At 38.1% G+C, this 16,560-nt stretch overlaps 2 protein-coding genes across 3 annotated transcripts; one reads left to right on the top strand and one right to left on the bottom strand.

The window, feature by feature from the left end:
* The first annotated feature begins 502 nt into the window (after positions 1-502).
* cep68 (centrosomal protein 68) lies at positions 503-7,802 on the top strand. 2 transcript variants are annotated; one of them, XM_026944763.3, is made up of 7 exons: positions 505-697; positions 2,707-3,096; positions 3,373-4,758; positions 4,833-4,955; positions 5,100-5,196; positions 6,403-6,531; positions 6,780-7,802. In XM_026944763.3, exons 2-7 carry the CDS (start codon positions 2,806-2,808, stop codon positions 6,809-6,811), a joined length of 2,058 nt encoding a protein of 685 aa, XP_026800564.3. In that variant the 5' UTR covers positions 505-697; positions 2,707-2,805; the 3' UTR covers positions 6,812-7,802. The 2 variants fall into 2 exon arrangements, with proteins under 2 accessions (XP_026800573.3, XP_026800564.3); XM_026944772.3 differs by lacking the exons at positions 5,100-5,196; positions 6,403-6,531; positions 6,780-7,802 and having other exon boundaries at positions 503-697; positions 4,852-4,955.
* A 225-nt stretch (positions 7,803-8,027) lies between these two features.
* rab1ab (RAB1A, member RAS oncogene family b) lies at positions 8,028-16,497 on the bottom strand. The gene is made up of 6 exons (XM_026937247.3): positions 16,336-16,497; positions 11,649-11,721; positions 10,650-10,745; positions 10,301-10,396; positions 10,044-10,175; positions 8,028-9,237 (listed from the first exon to the last, which is right to left on the bottom strand). The coding sequence occupies exons 1-6, from the start codon at positions 16,347-16,349 to the stop codon at positions 9,040-9,042; spliced, it is 609 nt and encodes a 202-aa protein (XP_026793048.1). The 5' UTR covers positions 16,350-16,497; the 3' UTR covers positions 8,028-9,039.
* Positions 16,498-16,560: the final 63 nt, after the last annotated feature.

Here is a 16,560-nt window from a genome sequence, read left to right as displayed (position 1 = left end):
GTTCTCTACTGCTTATCCAACACCAGGGGCCTATCCCAGGGCACAGGGTGGGGGACACCCTGGCGGGGTGCCAGTCCATCACAGGGCACAATTGCACACTACAGACAATTTGGCAATGCCAGTCAGCATACAACACAGACTGTCTTTGGAAACCAGAGTACCCAGAGTGAAACCACAAAGCACGGGGAGAACATGTAGGCTCTGCGCTCACAGGGTGGAGGTGGGTTTCGAACCGCCAACCGCAGAGGTGCGAGGCAAGCGCGCTAACCACTAAGCCACCACAATCATCATCATCATCATCATCATCATCATCATCATCATCATCATAATAATAATAATAATAATAATAATAATAATAATAATAATAATAATAATAATAATAATAATAATAATAACTGTAGTCCCTATTTGCGAACTACATAAACATATAAAAGTAAATTAAAAAAAAAACTAAAGTAGTAAAGAGGAACCTCAGCACTTCCTCCGCTATGGCCGGCCGGTGCAGAAGGCTGATGTTTCTATTGGCTGGCTGCCGCGAGCTCTTCCGCTTTTTCCGCCTGCCTTTAATAGGAACCGTTTTACTAGCGGACTGGACTGTATTTACACTGCTGAACGCTTCACTACTGGCTGTATGCGTGTGAATTTCATATACACTGAGCTTTTTAAACTCCTTCTGCGCTTCATCTGGGGAAAAAAGGTATTTACACTGTTTTATTAGCCTACATAAAATGGCTGCCTACTAACATCGAAGATTGTCTTTGTGATTATCAGAAGCGGGATAACATTCAGTGCAAGTTTACGCTCATTAAAAATCATGCTAGCTATATACACTCTAGTTTTCACTAACTCGAGAGTTTGTTGCTGCTGGTGACAAATAACAGCTATTCTCGGTTATATGTGAAAGCTACAGATGTTCCTTTGTTAACCCTTTAGTCATTTGTCCTTTACAGATATAGTGAGAATACCTTTCGGTTTCATCAGCTCCGGCTATTTAAGACGCACTAGCTGTTGCTAGTCTCAGTAAAGTTTCTGATGCTTCTCTATGCTGCATGTTTAAAAGCTTGTTTCAGCTCTAAATAATGAATGTGATAGATTAAACATTTAAAAGTTTCTAAGCTATCCTACTCAAACTGGTGGGTCTGTAGCAGCCTCAGTAATATAGGCTAGTTTGCTATAAACTCAGGTCATAATACTGATAGGTCTGAAATACTGATTTCTACAAAGGCTTTGATTGGTCAGTTACTAAACCATTGGATTATCATGCACTGATTTATACACTGCAAAATCTAAGGGTTGAATGAAGTCCAAGAGAACACACATGAACACTGTAAGAAGTAATGCAGCACTGGGGATTTTGCTGTATTTTTTGCTGCTCTGCATTTTGGTCCAGTGCTCTCAGTCCATAGTTGCCATGGTGGTGTCCAAACACGCAGACCTCTGTGTGACAGAGTAGCTTGTGGTAGGTGTGTATACACTACAGAGACATCTTACAACCCCATCATGAGAGTTATTACACCTCACATGCAGCAGGTAAAGTTTCACGTTTGTATTTCCACTGTAGTAACAATGCCAAGCCTTCAAATATCAATAGCATTACCACAGCCAAACATACAGAGAAATCAGCATTTCACGCTTTGACTTACCTGTAAGCCATTTTAAATTTCATTCATTCATCTTCTGCAACTATTTTGTCCTTGTCAGGATCACAGTGGAACAGGAGCCTATCCCAGGAACACTGAACACCAGTATACACACACACACACCAGTATACACGCGCAATTTAGCATAGCCGATCCACCTACCACCTTGTTTTTGCAAGGTGGGAGGAAACCAGAGGAAAGCAGCATGGACTCGAGGAGAACATTCTCAGAAACTTCACACAGATAGCTCAGGATTGAACTGAGGACCTTGGAGCTGTGAGGCAGCAATGCTACTCGCTGTGTGACTACTACAATACATCTGACACATGATTTTACAGCAGACTGACTCCCAAAAGTCAACATCATTTTTTTCTTTAGTGCAAAATGGCCACATTTAAACATACAGTACAGTAATGCCCATTTGCCTTTGTCTTTTTTCAGTACAATGTACGTTGTACTTTTAAGCAATTTGTTGCACTCAGCATGTGAGCAGCTTTTTAGACAAGCCATCCTCTGTCGTTCACCATGGAAACCAGAAGCACCTGAAATGACCGAGCCAAACAAGCAGGAAAATGGCAAGAGTAGTCTTCCACAAGCACGTCTATCTTCTACAGAGGTTTAATTCAATTCATGATAAAAAGTCACTGCATTTAGATTCGGTGGAGATAGATATATGCAGTACTTATAGTGGATATTTAATTGACTGTGGTGAAATGTTATTTATTATTTTCATTGTGTATGTTTTATTTGTTAATTTATATTCATCTTCACTCTTAATAATGTCTTCTGGTTTCCTGGAACATTTTTGGCGATTGTGGCAGTGTACAAAGAGCAAATTTAAACTTGAATAGCAGGCAAGCCTGAGCATGTACTCTTTCTGAGTTTGCTGAGCCATATCAACTAGCAGCCTCATCGTTACATTTAACTAAGCTCATTTTGCTTTTCACATGCAATGTCCTGTGGATTTAAGTTTCTAATGTGCTTCTGCATAATAGAACTTTTTGAAGCCTATAGATATCTTACAGGTGATGTTGACTCCTTACTATTTATCACCTTATTTTGACAGTTCTTCTGTCCTACTGAGAACAAATGGGGCATACAAGGGTTTTGGTGTGTTCCTATGGCTCTGGGAATTAACTGAACTTGATCGGGCAGCTTGTCTCCGATGGAGCAGAGGAACTATGGGAGGCGTAAAAGCAGGATCCCAGCGTTTATTCGCAGTGGCTACACGAGACACTTCACACAGGAAGCCGGGGACAGATCAGGGTCACTGCATGGCCAGGACGCTAAGGACTTCGACAGAGAGAGTGGTGCTAGCAAAAAAACTGTTACCATGGCACCTACTTCTAGGTACATGACCAGCAGGAGCTTGTATACTGCCCGAAAGCCACTGATCTCAACAGAGCACCAGATTTCAATCCTGAAGAATCCTCTCACACATGAATACTCAGAAAGGGTAAGTTGATAATGGTTATAAATTTTATTTAGTTAGGTTCTAATGTTTGTGGATTTGATTAATAAGTTGCTAAGTATTATAGATTTGACTGTGTGTCTCTAGGAATTTGCAACTTGGTATTTGCATTATTGTAGAGAAACACTGTGACTAAACCCTGAGGAAAAATGTACATAATCTTGTGCACAGTATTATAGTATAGTGCTATAACATAGGAATTCTGTGTACATGATAGTTTCATAGCAAAATATTAAATCCTTATTTTATTTAATTTCACAGGTTCACATGAGCAGTGTGGGAAATTGTCAAAAACAAGATGAAGGGACAGATTCTAACATATTGGATAGCACAAGTGTTCCCCAGATCATTGATTATTCTCTTTCAGCACCCAGAGAAGATCTTTGTACTTCCTTGAATTTGTCAGAGCTCAGGCTGTGTTCTTCTCATGAGGAACCGAATTTCAGCCCCGTTCCTTCAGCAAGCAAAGTTGAAAGTAGGAGCCTTTCTAGTTCCCCTTTAGATGATTTGAGCCTTACAGTACCATTAAGCCCTAAGTGGACTTCCACCCAGCGGATTTTTCCTCATTCATACACTTCCCAAACTCGTACTTCCCAAAGGGCAAACACAAGCGCATCCAAGCAGGAGAGACATTCTCTTCTTAACACTGGCTTCTCACTGAGTAACAATAAGAGCTACTTGTCTGAACCTAAACGAATGTCCCACTATCAAACCACTTACTGGGCCTGTGCTATCCCCAGTACTTTACCACCCTCTCCAGACCGCAAGTCTCCCAGCTGGGACCCTGACAAGGAGTATCAGACCCTCCTGGATTATACATACCCTCTAAGGCCCAACATAACCAACACCTGGCGTTCAAATGAACACAGGTTGCGCACTGATCAACCTTTACAAGACTCTGGCATTGAAGTGGACAGTTTTCTCAGCTCTTCTAGTCTTTCTTTTTTGGACCAGCCTGTTTCTGGAATGAGGCAGGGTAGATCTGGTCCAGCTTCTAGTCAAACATTTGGATTTCAAAATCCGAATCTGAGGAAACTGGCACATTCCAAGTCATCGGACATCAGGGTGTCTAGAAGCCTTAATTCCTCAATGGAGCAGGTGGGTTTATCATTGGAAAGTCTGGATTGTGAGGGGAAAGACAGCTTTCACTATAAGAAATTTGGCATCTTTTCCACATCCAGGTCTGCTCCAAGCTTTATCAGGTCCACAAGCATCTTACCCCGTCTGGGGTCACTTGGCGAGTTTGATGAGGAGTTTCTCCGTTTGCCTGAACAGCTACAGGAGATTCAGGACCTTTCTCAGAAACTAAAGGACATCACAGCACAGATAAGTCAGCCAGTCACCACCAATTGGGAGTCTCTGCAGAGAGAGAGTGCCTCTGTTAGGTCTTCATCAGTACAAGTGGAGAAACAGGCAGCTGATGTCTCTTATGTGCAAGGGCCTGCTGAAGAAGTTCCTCTCACAGAGCAGATGAAGGGAGTGAATACTAGAGCGCAGGTAATCAGCCATCAGGTAACCAGAGATAACCTGACGGATGTGGAAGCCATTGTGGATCAGCTGAGTGGAATGTCTTTGTATGAGTTTGAGAAGACAGAGACTGATGAGGGGACAGAAGAAACCCAGGAGTCCCTCTTGCAACACTTACAAGTGAGTCAAAACTTTCTGTTGGAATGAATTAACTGCCAGAGACATGGACGCTAACTTCTATTGTTTCTTGACAGACTTTCTGCTCAAATTTAGAAAAACTGATTCAGTGGTTGCACAAGGTAGTGGAGAAGATGGATGTCCTTTCCCCTCCTTCAGTGGACATTGAGAGTGTTAAAACCTCTCTGGCTGACTATAAGGTCAGTACTATGAATAGTATATAAGATACCTGGATGTATGCATTGTCAGATACCTGGATGTATGCAATGATTTATTCCAAACATTTCCTACAAGTTATTTTTACTGTCAACAAATCAATGAATCAATCAGTGAATTATTTCCAGAGTTTTCAGGAGGAAGTCCAAGCCCACAGGCCACTTACTGCGTCAGTTCTCCAGACTGGAGAGATGCTTTTGTGCTGTATGAATTCAGCCTCTCCCTGTGAGTCTCTTTGATAGATACAATCTCTGATAGTGACATAATATTCTATTAATATTCATTTTTACTTGTATTTAATTTAGATGTATAATTGCATGTTTCATGTTTGTGCCTTGTTTTGTTAATACAATTTATTAGGCATTTATTACACTTTCTTTTTTACAGAAATTGTTCAATTACCAAATATTACGCTTTGACTGTCTACACCTGTTGCCCTATGTTTACGTCTATGGGTATATTTGCTTGCTCAGAGATGTGCCTAAATTATGAATCATGGATTAAATGTGTATATATTGTGTGGTCATGTTAACAGCACAGACCTAGATGGCCAATACTCTGATTTTCACAAAGTTTTAAGGGTCTTTTTCATGAGTCATGTTTTTCTGAGAAATGTTTTTCTAAAGCAAGTCTGTTTTATATTATGACCTTGTAAATCATCTAAAATTTCATTTTTTAAAACAAGTAAAGCTGAACCTATAAATGCATGCTCAGTTTAGAATTTGCATATTGAATTATCATACTAGTGCTGTATCTTAGCAATGAAATAACTATCAAACGTGTTAATGGGTAAGGTGCTATGACAAATGTGCCCCTGAGGTCACTGATTATTAGCATATTTTATAATTTAAATATTTCATTAGTGTTCATTTAGCTGCTATGTCATAGGCTGTACAGTCCGAGTGTTCTTGTTTTTTAATAGCTCTCCCTGGTGGACACGGTGTCTTAAAATGTCCTAAACCTTATCAAACTACGTCATCACTCAGTGTGTGTTTCCCAAAAGTGTTTTTTTTCCCCCAGTCCCTGGAAGGAAGATCTGTATTGTGTTACTGAACCTTCAATAGGGTTAAAGTGCTGTTAAAGCACTTTCTTCTGTACTTTGCAAACACACTGGCTCGTTTTTCCTGTGTGTGGCATACGGTTATAGCACTGCAGTTGTGAACAAATAGTAGACTGTAACCCAATACCACAGTCATGTGTGACAGAAATCCAGCTGGAGAATAAGACCATGCATGCCTGACATAAAGGCAGTACTGTTTTTGTTCCATTCCCTTGTCATTTCATATCGCCGCCAATCTGTGGTAGCCTTGCACTGCAAATATGTACATATATAAAAACCAACATTCTAGGTTATTACAGTCCATCCACCTATCAGTTTGTTTAAATAATAACTTTGTTGTCATATATACTCTTACTCCTATGGGTGTCCAGTTTTGAAGGATACATTGACGTTGATAGAGAGGCAGTCCCGTGCCTTGGAGACACATTCAGAGCACCTCTTCTCCTCGATCCTATCCACCATGGACTGTCTCACTGAACCAGATTCTCAGGATGACACAGGTAAGCAATGCTCACTTAAACTTTTCTTAGACAGACCTGATGTTTAAATGTTTAAATGTTATTCAATGTGTACATGCTTGCCTTGATGAATCCCTACAGAATGTGTTCGTTTTATATACGTGTCTGTTTTTTATACTGGATGTTAATTGGGTGTTAATTTACATGTTAAATGGATGTCATTGTATATAGCTATTGACCTACTTTCTGTGGGATATTGTACTATAAACCTTCATTCTCTTTCCCAACAGAAGAGACATCATTCAGCAGTCAGGATCAGTAGAGTTCAGCGTACCTGTGTCCTCAGTTAGTTGACTTTCAGGACTTTTACGTACAGGTGCTATAGCACGGGTTGTGCAAAGGATCTGAAGCAAAGCGGTAATTCTGAGTTGAAGTATTTAACACTGTTCAGTTATTGTACAGTTATGGTTAATAAGATCACTAATAGTATCACATATTGCCATAATTACATTTACATTTGGTGATGTTTGTGTGTTACCCTTTTAAACATTTACATTGAAGCTCTATCATGTTATATTTTAAGCACACTTGTATTGTATGTCAGCTGTTACCACAGATGCACTTTTAATTTTGCACATTCGCTTCGGATATGTTCAGTTACATGTACTGTATATTGCTCTTATATTACAAAAAAAGGTCACTCAGTGTCATGATAGTATTATTTTGCAACATTTTATGTTACAGTGAAGTGCTCTTCTGTCCTGGTACACACCAGGATCTCAGGTTATTAGGGCTATTCATTAAGTTTTAATAAGAGCTCACTGGTCCTCAATAGCAGCCCTGCAGCTTTAATTTCTACCGGAGCAGAAAGCACAGGTACACTGTTGTCCAGGCTGCACAGTGTGTGCCTTTTTAAGCACCATGATCTAAGTCCTAAATAATATTATGTATGGTATTACAGCTCATTCTAAAGAGACTGCAGTAAGTTTTTCAGACACTCCATTTTCAAATAAAGAATCTAACTATTTTTGGATTATGGACTAATTAAGATTTGTCTTGGTTGCAGTTTTCTATCAACAAGAGAATAAACTTTGTACAACCAATTTTTCTGTTCTGTGTTCTATAAATGAGTATGTTTTTAGGTTGTGCTTTTAAATGGGGTGTTGTATGTACATAAAATATTAGTGATAGTGATTTTTTTTCTACTTTTTAAAATCATGTTCACTTGGCAGTATAAGGATTTTAATGTTGTTAAATTTTAAGTAATTGCTATTGAATAAAATGAAACTGTTTGAGAAGTTTCAAAAGTACAACATCTTGTTTGGAGCATACATTCTGTTCTTAAAGAGTACCTGAGATACTGTCCCTAATAATTACAAAACAATCCTTTTCATAGTATTGTGAGGGAACATGGATAAGCAAAGAGGCAGGTATTCAATATATAATGCATAGCATAATAGTCATTATCTAGCAAGGTCAAAAATGTAGACTTGGGCATCAGGCAACACAAACTATATGCCAAACTGTTAACACGCTCGTTCAAAGCGGACTTCAGTTGTCTTTATTATGAAAAATGAGAACATAGTGTTTTATATATATGCAGTTGGGCCACTTGCAAGATATTCCACAGGTAATGGCTAACTTGAAACTGATTTTAGATTACATTAGGAACAGTTATCTTTTCCCATATAAATGTTGAATAAATAATCAGAACACATACATGGTCTCCATGTTCTATCAAGAATTGCAAACATATCTGATATTGTACAGTGTGGTGGTACAATATTTATTTTTACTTGTTTGTTAAATGTTACATGTAGCGCGACAAAAGTACAAGCCACAAAGTAAATACAAAAGATTTAAAAGTAAAACTACTTCGATAATGTCTTTATTTCTACAGAACTGGCAATTCGATCTTACATATATATACATAATGTATATGTACATATATTTCACTAGACTTTTTGACATTGGACAGCCACTGTTGTGCAGTTGGTTAAAATGCAGATTGGCAAATCACCGTATATGGGGACAAAAACCTACACATGCTGATATTAACAGTAAAATAATCAACACAGAAAATATAAGAAACCAAAAGGAAAGGAAAAAAAAAAAAAAAAAAAGGAGTCATTGTATTTTGACCACAGTAGCCCTGCAGTAGGAATGCAGTGAAATGCAGTGAGAAATACACACAATATTCCTTAGAAACCTGCACACAGACACACAGTTGTGTGAAAATGAATTCTGTCTTGCCTGGGGCCGGGGAGGGGGGGAGATGTAGGGGTGGTTCAATGCAGCCCCAGACCATTACCAAATATCTGACCTGTTAACATGTTTAAAAGGGGGGGAGCCGGGAAGGTTGAAGATTCTTCTATGGTTTTGTTGGTAGTGCGGCTACATACAGTACAATTTAGGCAACTTAAGTTGTTTCCTGTCTCTTGATCTCACCCTTGTCTCTGTGGAAATAAGTGGTCTAGTTCTGTTTCTCTGGTATTGTTGGGCCTTGTTGCTTGGGTTTCTGGGACTTTTTGGTAGAGGAGCATGGCGCCCTCAGCAGCAGCCCCCAGACGCAGGCTTCACGGGAGTGCTCTGAATCTTCACGTTGGACTTCTCCGTGCCTCCAGCTGTTGCTCCAGGTCCCATTCGCTTCTTGATCTCAGCAGCCATGGTCATGAAGGCCTGTTCCACATTGGTGGCGTTCTTAGCACTAGTTTCCAGGAAAGGGATTCCAAGGGAGTCAGCAAATTCCTGGAGAAAGACAGAGGTCTTTTAGTTCCTACACAGTAACATACAGAATGGTACATTTCTTTAAAAAAAAAAAAAAAAAAACCTGAATCAAAAAAAGGACATGTTTTATGTAAAGAATTAAACACTTTGTGGCGTGCTGTTATAGGAAAATAATTAATGACAGGACACTGTCATTCATAGAGTTAAATCCAAGTTGATTTTTTTTTTTTTTTTTTTTTTAATAACAGCACGTCATAGAGTGCTTTATTCCTTTTACACCACAGCAATTTGTCAACAATTAATTTTTTCTTAATTAATGAAGGAAATATACTTTTTATCAGTTTACATTTAACATTGTGGTATGTCTGTGAGACAAGTTCGTTCCTGTTATTACTTTCATTTCTAGCAGCTTTTAACAATCTTTTTCTCTTTCTTGAAGAAGAAAAAAAGAAGCGGCTTGTCGTGTTATTGAGAAATCGGAAAACGCAGTCCTCTGTCCAGAAGACAAAGGAACAGCTTTCCTTCTATAAACGTTAAATAAATGTCTCCTAACAGAAAACTGTATTTACATGTAGGTTTCTGTAAGAAATTACATGTTCTTACAGAAAAACTTATGTTTTTCTTTGTTAAATAATGACAGATTTAAATTTGTTTTTATTATATAGTATTTAAGTTGATTATTATTAAAGAATAGCTGATGTTGAAAATTAATCAACACCTTATCAGAACTGAGAATTCAACAGTGCTGTGGTATAATATAATTTACAGCATAAACAACAAAAAGAAATGTTAGAAACATACAAAGAGACAAAGAAAAGCATGTTTACCTTTGCCGTTGTGTAGTCCACCACTTTTTTTGTTGTCAAGTCACACTTGTTGCCCACCAATAACTTGTTTACATTTTCACTGGCATAGCGATCTATTTCCTGTAGCCACTGTTTAACATTATTGAAGGACTCCTAAGGGGAAGAGAAAAAAAAAAAAAGAGATCAGCATTATGAAGAGGTCAACTGGTATCAACTTACAGTCTTATCATAAACAAGGAGAAGCTTCAGAAAACAGCGACAGTATCTGGCAGTCTTACCTGGTCTGTAACATCGTAGACTACAATAATGCCGTGTGCTCCTCTATAGTAGCTCGACGTGATTGTGCGAAACCTCTCCTGCCCTGCTGTGTCCCACTGTAAAGAGTGGCGGGAAATAAAAACCACCATGAATAACAAGGAAGACAGACCCCTTAAAGGTTACATGTTTAAAATCTCTACACTGTAGAAATCATCAAATCAGAGCTGTTCTGCATAAAATATCCATATATTATAAGATGTAACCATTACTTTGTCTACCCCAGCATGTAAACCAAATATAAGATTAAAAAAAGTTATAGTTAAAAATCCTAAATCATGTCAATGTAAAGGTGATCTGAAGGAGACTTACGATTTGAAGTTTGATGGTCTTTCCATCTAATTCTATAGTTCTTATTTTGAAGTCCACACCAATAGTGCTAATGTAGCTTTCTGTGTATGTGTCATCCTGAAAAAAATAAATAAATAATTGAACAAAAAAAAAAAGATGATGGTTGGGAAGTACAGTCATAGTATATTGCATTTCAACTTTTTTTTGTCGAAAGGTAACACTTTGGTAAGCTGTGTAAACACAAAAAAGCACATTTCAGCTACTTTGTTCACACCGCAAGGTATCTGACCAAGTCTGTTCAGACTGTAGTCACATTTGTTTGCACAGTCATGTCCTCATCGCTCCAGGACCAAACACTCCAATAGGACTCCAGACAGCCTACAGAGAATTTTTAGACCACAGAATATCAGATATGTCCAAAAAAATAAATAAATAAAAATCAGATTTAGGTCGTCTATCTAAACAAAGTGGTTATGTGGTCCTTGATCTGTCTTGATATGTCTTATTATGCTTGCAGTCAGGATTTATGCTTTGCTTCCCAAATTGCACTTCACTGTGCATGTTTATGTGGCTGTCTTTATCACCCGACGTCAGCAACGCTAAAATGAGATGACTGCCTGATATAGTTGCAAGGATATCAAAAGATATGCATCTGGCCTCTTTTACCTTCTCAACCTAATCATAAACAGCTGGTAAACACCAGCTTCTTCATTTTACTGCTGTGATAATTGTCTCCCAAATATGACTTTTTATATGGTTCATGAAGAGAGAAATGTGCACATGCCATTTTAAAAATGTGCTCATGTGGGGCTTTCAGCCAGATGCCTGTTAACATTAATGACAAACACCAGTGTGAGCCATCACGACTGAACAATTTGAGCTGAGCAAAAACTGGAACTGAACAAGAAGGCTCGTATTTTCAATGTCATCTTATACTGTGAAAACACGTCAAACTCAGCTGAGCCTCACACACAGACACATCACTTCTGTTTTGCATCTGAACTAGATGTAAGCACTTACTGCAAATCGGAGGAGAAGACAAGACTTTCCAACACCGGAGTCCCCAATCAAGAGCAGCTTGAATAAATAGTCACTGTAGAGAAGAGAGCAACAAAAAGAATTAGACACTGGGGCATTGAGATATTTTTATATATTTGAGCTACGGCTACATGGGATTAAGTTACAAAAATGCAACACGTATATCACATTATTTCTTCTTTGGCAGGATGTGATAACATGTAATGTTAGAGGCTTGTGGCAAGACGGTTTGCAAGTGTAGTTAACATCTCAGGAAATACAGGGTTAGGAAATATTAAAAATATGTGTATGTAACCAAACCTATTAAACCTATTAAAGTTATTATATTACACAACCAGCAAAGTCTGAATGAAAAAAAAATATATATATAAATGATAAAACACTGTCCAAACACCAGCTGAATTGACTGATTAGACATATCTGAGAACTGTCTGGGTGTGGCCCTTATACTGTTATATTCAGGCTTGATTTACATGCCTCTGTCTGAGACTCCCTGTCAGCTACACCAGTGTTCGTCAATTAAGCAAACAGCAGCACACTATCTGCTGTATTACTGTGTCAGGGGTTTATTACAGTATATTAAAGCTGCAATGACAACTTCACACTATCAACATTATAAACTCAAATATTTAACATGATTAATGTATAGTTATTTTAAGAAGAATGTCAGGATTTGGATCTATTGTCGAAATAAGCAAGTAACTTCACAAGTTAAAAAAAAAAATCACAGAGGTTCAGGTACTTGAGCACACAGCCTTGCTCCTGGCTTTGAGATGCATGAATAATACAGCCACCCAGTTAATCCACAATTTCATGAGTAGGTCAGATATGCCCCACTATGCGTTCAGCTGAGATGGGGTGTGTGTGTGTTCTATTTAGCCTTAAAGAGGGCTTTGAATTCCTCATATTTTAATGTTACTTAAAATTATTACGCAGTATCAGTTCTAATTGTAGCCAATTATCAGATTTAACAGTAGCCAATTTAGTACAAAATGGGGAATAATGATCTGCTTTTTAGGCTGCAATATCTGTAAAACACTGGCTGCCAATTATCCATTCTGATTGACCAACAGCACAGTAAATACTGTTTAGATTCTGGCTTCCTTGACCAGAGGTTGGTCCCTGTATATTTCCTGATCTGACATGACTTAGCTCACACAGGAACTTTTGTGTTAAAGGCATGAACTGGAAAAACAGATCAATAGATACTTAGGACTGGGATCCACTTCACAAGTGTTTGTAATGAATAAGTACATTTTAACCACACATTAATGATTCCCCAGGTTTGAAAAATAAATCTGTAGAGAAATGTAAGCACTGAAGTTTAGACTCTTCAGAGAAACACTGAAGCATGACATTAGTGTATGACATTATTTGATAGTGAGTATAGTGACTTATACAGCATTACAATGGCTGGTTCTGTGCTTGTGGAGCTTGATGCTAGGGAAACTTGAGTAAGCAGATTAAGGATTCCTCAGAGGGGGAATTTAGCTTGCTGTGCTCAAGCCTCTAAACACTTCTTCATGGTGTTTCCATTTCCAACTGATTGAGAAGGCAAACATAATTGGCTGAGCCACATGTTCAATTTCAGAGTAAGGATCTGCATTCTTGGGTTTGATGTAGAGCGCTTGGCCGGTTTCCGCTCTGTTTTGTATTCATGAGACAACAGAGAGGGATGCAACTGGATGATGAGAAACAGACGCAGCATGCTCAGTTTCTGTGCAAGATATCTAAATAAAGGTTCCCATGCTATTGCTATTGATAATAATTAAAATGAGGCAGAAACAAGCAGATTAAAACAAAATTCTGAGGTAAGGCTTTTAATAAAGCACTCAACTTAGTGAAAATTAACAGTCCTCAAACCTCACTTCCTTCAAGATAAATGAAAGTTAAATGAAAACACCAACCTAACTATGCTTCCTGTAAACAGATCAGAAACCCTGATGTGGCCTTCTTCACTTCTGACAGAGTATGTAGTATACATACAAATCAAATCATATCGATCATTACAATCTGTATATACAATGGCTTCTTAAACATATTCTTTTTTTGGTCACTTTATTCCCTATTTTAACTACCATGCTTTTTACGTGGTGAGAACAACCTTGCAGACTGAAAATATTTCGTCGAAGTAATAAGTTACTGTTTTGTGCACATAATAGAATATATTAAGTATGTGTTTCTGTACGACCCCTGCATACATGTGCTCCAACAACCTGCTCTCAGGTAGTGGGTTTGTATGTTTGGTTATAAACTTTTTCGTGACAGACACGAGACATACACACCTGTATTTAGAAAAGCACAGTGAGGTATATGAAACATGGTCAATATCTGTGAAAACTGGAAAAGTAAGGCTGTAGAATGTTTGCTGTGCTGAGGGGTGGGGATTTGGAAATCCTGTTTTCAGAGACCCAACAAAGAAAAGCAAAGGAAGTATGCTTGTGTCTGCTCATCCTCCTGCTCTGGGTTATTTCATTGGTTCAGCTCAGGGGCCTTGTACGTTCTTGCCCAATCTCATTGCAATAAATTTGAGTCATATTCTCCTCATTAGGCTGACAAGAGCTGACAATAACTGCTGCTGTGTTCTACACAGACATCCAGAACAAAATATGTCAACACATTTTAGGCAGTTTTCCTAATAATGAAAATAATAATAATAATAATAATGAAAAACCTTCACATTACAAGGTGTTTCACTATCACACTAAAAAAAAGGAATGATAGCTATTTTAAAAAATGCTAATCATAATGCAGCAAATTTGCAGGAAATAATATTTTTAATAATACGTATTATAAAGCTCTTCCATTCAGTAAATCTGCTCTTTCTACCTTGTACGACAGCAATTCTCTTTGAGATTGTCTTTCTTATTTCATCTAGTATTCAAAGTTCTATGAAAGCTGCATCTTATTTTTGTGAGCACATACTGGACTGGCACAATGTCTGCTGATAAGGAACATTAGCACTGAATTTTGATGCATCCCTACTCCCTAAACGCAAAAGAGCAACATTAACTTAAACTGATCCTTGTAAACTAGCTTTATTAGAGTGTATGGTTTACATGATGATATGAGGAAAGAAAAATATCTAGGCTACACAAACCTGGGTAATGTCTACTGTACTCTTTATGAAAAATGTGCCTGTTCAAAAAACATGTAAAAAAAAACAAAAAAACTAAGAGATAGGCAAGAACATGATGGCAATACAAGCAAAAACCCAGCCTCATATAGCTTTCATTCAAATGATACTACTAGAAAGTTGTACGATGTAAATTGTAGGCAACACATCCTGAAGGCAAGTGTCTTTCCAGTTGTTCAGCATTTAGCATAAAGGTTTGTAAGAGCCGCGTCATCTGGCATGTGATCTGCACATGACTAACACACAGCTGAGCAGAGGAAGGGTGGCTTCCGTTCCTAAACCTGCACTTATCATTTTCTAAGCCGTATGAAAGACTGATGGATTCACAAAGGCTGAGAACAATATCTAGGCAAAGCTGTGACAATGGCCATGGCAGCACTGTCTGTATAAGAAGAATGAAACAAAGCATGAAGCACTACGAGGCCGATCTGTGGTCTACGGCAAACGAAGCAACACACCCACAGCACTTATTCTTTTCATTTCTGTTTATTTAAGCGCTCGTGTAGGACCAGTTCATATCTGAAATGTAACATATTGGTTGAACCATTAATAGATTTTGACTTTTTTTTATTTTATTCTGCAGACCAGTACATGATGTTAACACACAAGGAACTTGGTCTGCAATAGTTTCTATTTACTGCTCTACTTAAACAATCACTTTGGTGCATCCATAATCACAAAAAGAAAGAGCAGTTAAGGTTGATTATTTGTATATTGACCCAACTGCATGATCAGGCAGGTTTAGATGATAATAAAAATATATAGAAATGTATAAGCTACACAACCCTGAATAAGATCTCTATAATCTGCTGTCTGGCTTCAGTAAACATTCTTTACTCTAGAAGTTCATATTTAGTTGTGAATAACCTATATGAATCCTTTATGGGTTACAAAAAGTGAATATCCAGTTGGAGATATTAAACATTATCAAACAACAGGAGTTAAACATTTGGTTACCTGAAGTGACAAAGTTACTCAATGAAAGTGTGGAAACAGAAAATCCATAACTCTCATTGTTAATTTGATTCTAGTCATTTTCACCTGCTATTTATTTTAATAAACCACTGTCATATAAATTGATTATCGTAACAACAGCTAGCCAGCGTTACATATTACACTAAACTGTAACACCTTAGCTACATCAACGTCAGATCTTCCACTGTAAATGTAAGAGTTAGCTGGATAACCCGGTTACATTAAAATGGACAGGCAAATCAACAGTTAGCTAGCTAACGTTACCGGGGTTAAACGGCTAGTCAACCCAAACGGCTAATAATCGACTGCTAGTTATTAAACAAAACTAAACGTAAACGTCCCCAGGGATCAAAGCAATAATGTAACATCTAATAAGACTAATATGAAGCTAAAAGGTTTCGTTTTGACACAGCCAAGCAAGTCGCCTCTGCTGACAGAGAACTAGTAGACAGTTAACCTGGCTAGCTGTCAAACCTGACCACTGTTGAAAAATCTGCTAACGCTAGCTGGGTTAAAGCTAGCAGGCTATTCCTGCTATTCCGTGATTAATCCACTTACTATTCAGGATTCATCGTGGATTTGATACTGTGAAAGTAACTCCTCTTCTTAAATAACACTTCGGTCGGCTTAAACGAAGCAGAAACAACAAATCTCCTCCGATTAAAAAAGTAACTATCCGGCTAGCTACTCCCTCAGACCAGAGGCTCCTCGTTTGAAACCCAAAATGGCTGACTGTTCAACCAGGAAATAGCGGCTCTTCAAACAGCCTGCGTCACCCACCGC

This window comes from Pangasianodon hypophthalmus, chromosome 3, assembly GCF_027358585.1.
Source record: "Pangasianodon hypophthalmus isolate fPanHyp1 chromosome 3, fPanHyp1.pri, whole genome shotgun sequence".
NCBI classification, from domain to species: Eukaryota; Metazoa; Chordata; class Actinopteri; order Siluriformes; family Pangasiidae; genus Pangasianodon; species Pangasianodon hypophthalmus.
Note: the sequence above shows the minus strand (reverse complement) of the source record. Positions and strands in the feature narration are given on the sequence as shown.

What these genes read in the sequence shown, in the direction of transcription:
- cep68 (XM_026944763.3), top strand. Translation starts at nt 2,806, where the DNA reads ATGGAGCAGAGGAACTATGGGAGGCGTAAAAGCAGGATCCCAGCGTTT. An exon ending in CACATGAATACTCAGAAAGG is followed by an intron (nt 3,097 to 3,372) that starts GTAAGTTGATAA and finishes TTAATTTCACAG; the next exon opens with GTTCACATGAGCAGTGTGGG. An exon ending in AGATTCTCAGGATGACACAG is followed by an intron (nt 6,532 to 6,779) that starts GTAAGCAATGCT and finishes CTTTCCCAACAG; the next exon opens with AAGAGACATCATTCAGCAGT.
- rab1ab (XM_026937247.3), bottom strand. An exon ending in AGACCATCAAACTTCAAATC is followed by an intron (nt 10,397 to 10,649) that starts GTAAGTCTCCTT and finishes CACTCTTTACAG; the next exon opens with TGGGACACAGCAGGGCAGGA. An exon ending in TGGACTACACAACGGCAAAG is followed by an intron (nt 9,238 to 10,043) that starts GTAAACATGCTT and finishes GTCTTTCTCCAG; the next exon opens with GAATTTGCTGACTCCCTTGG.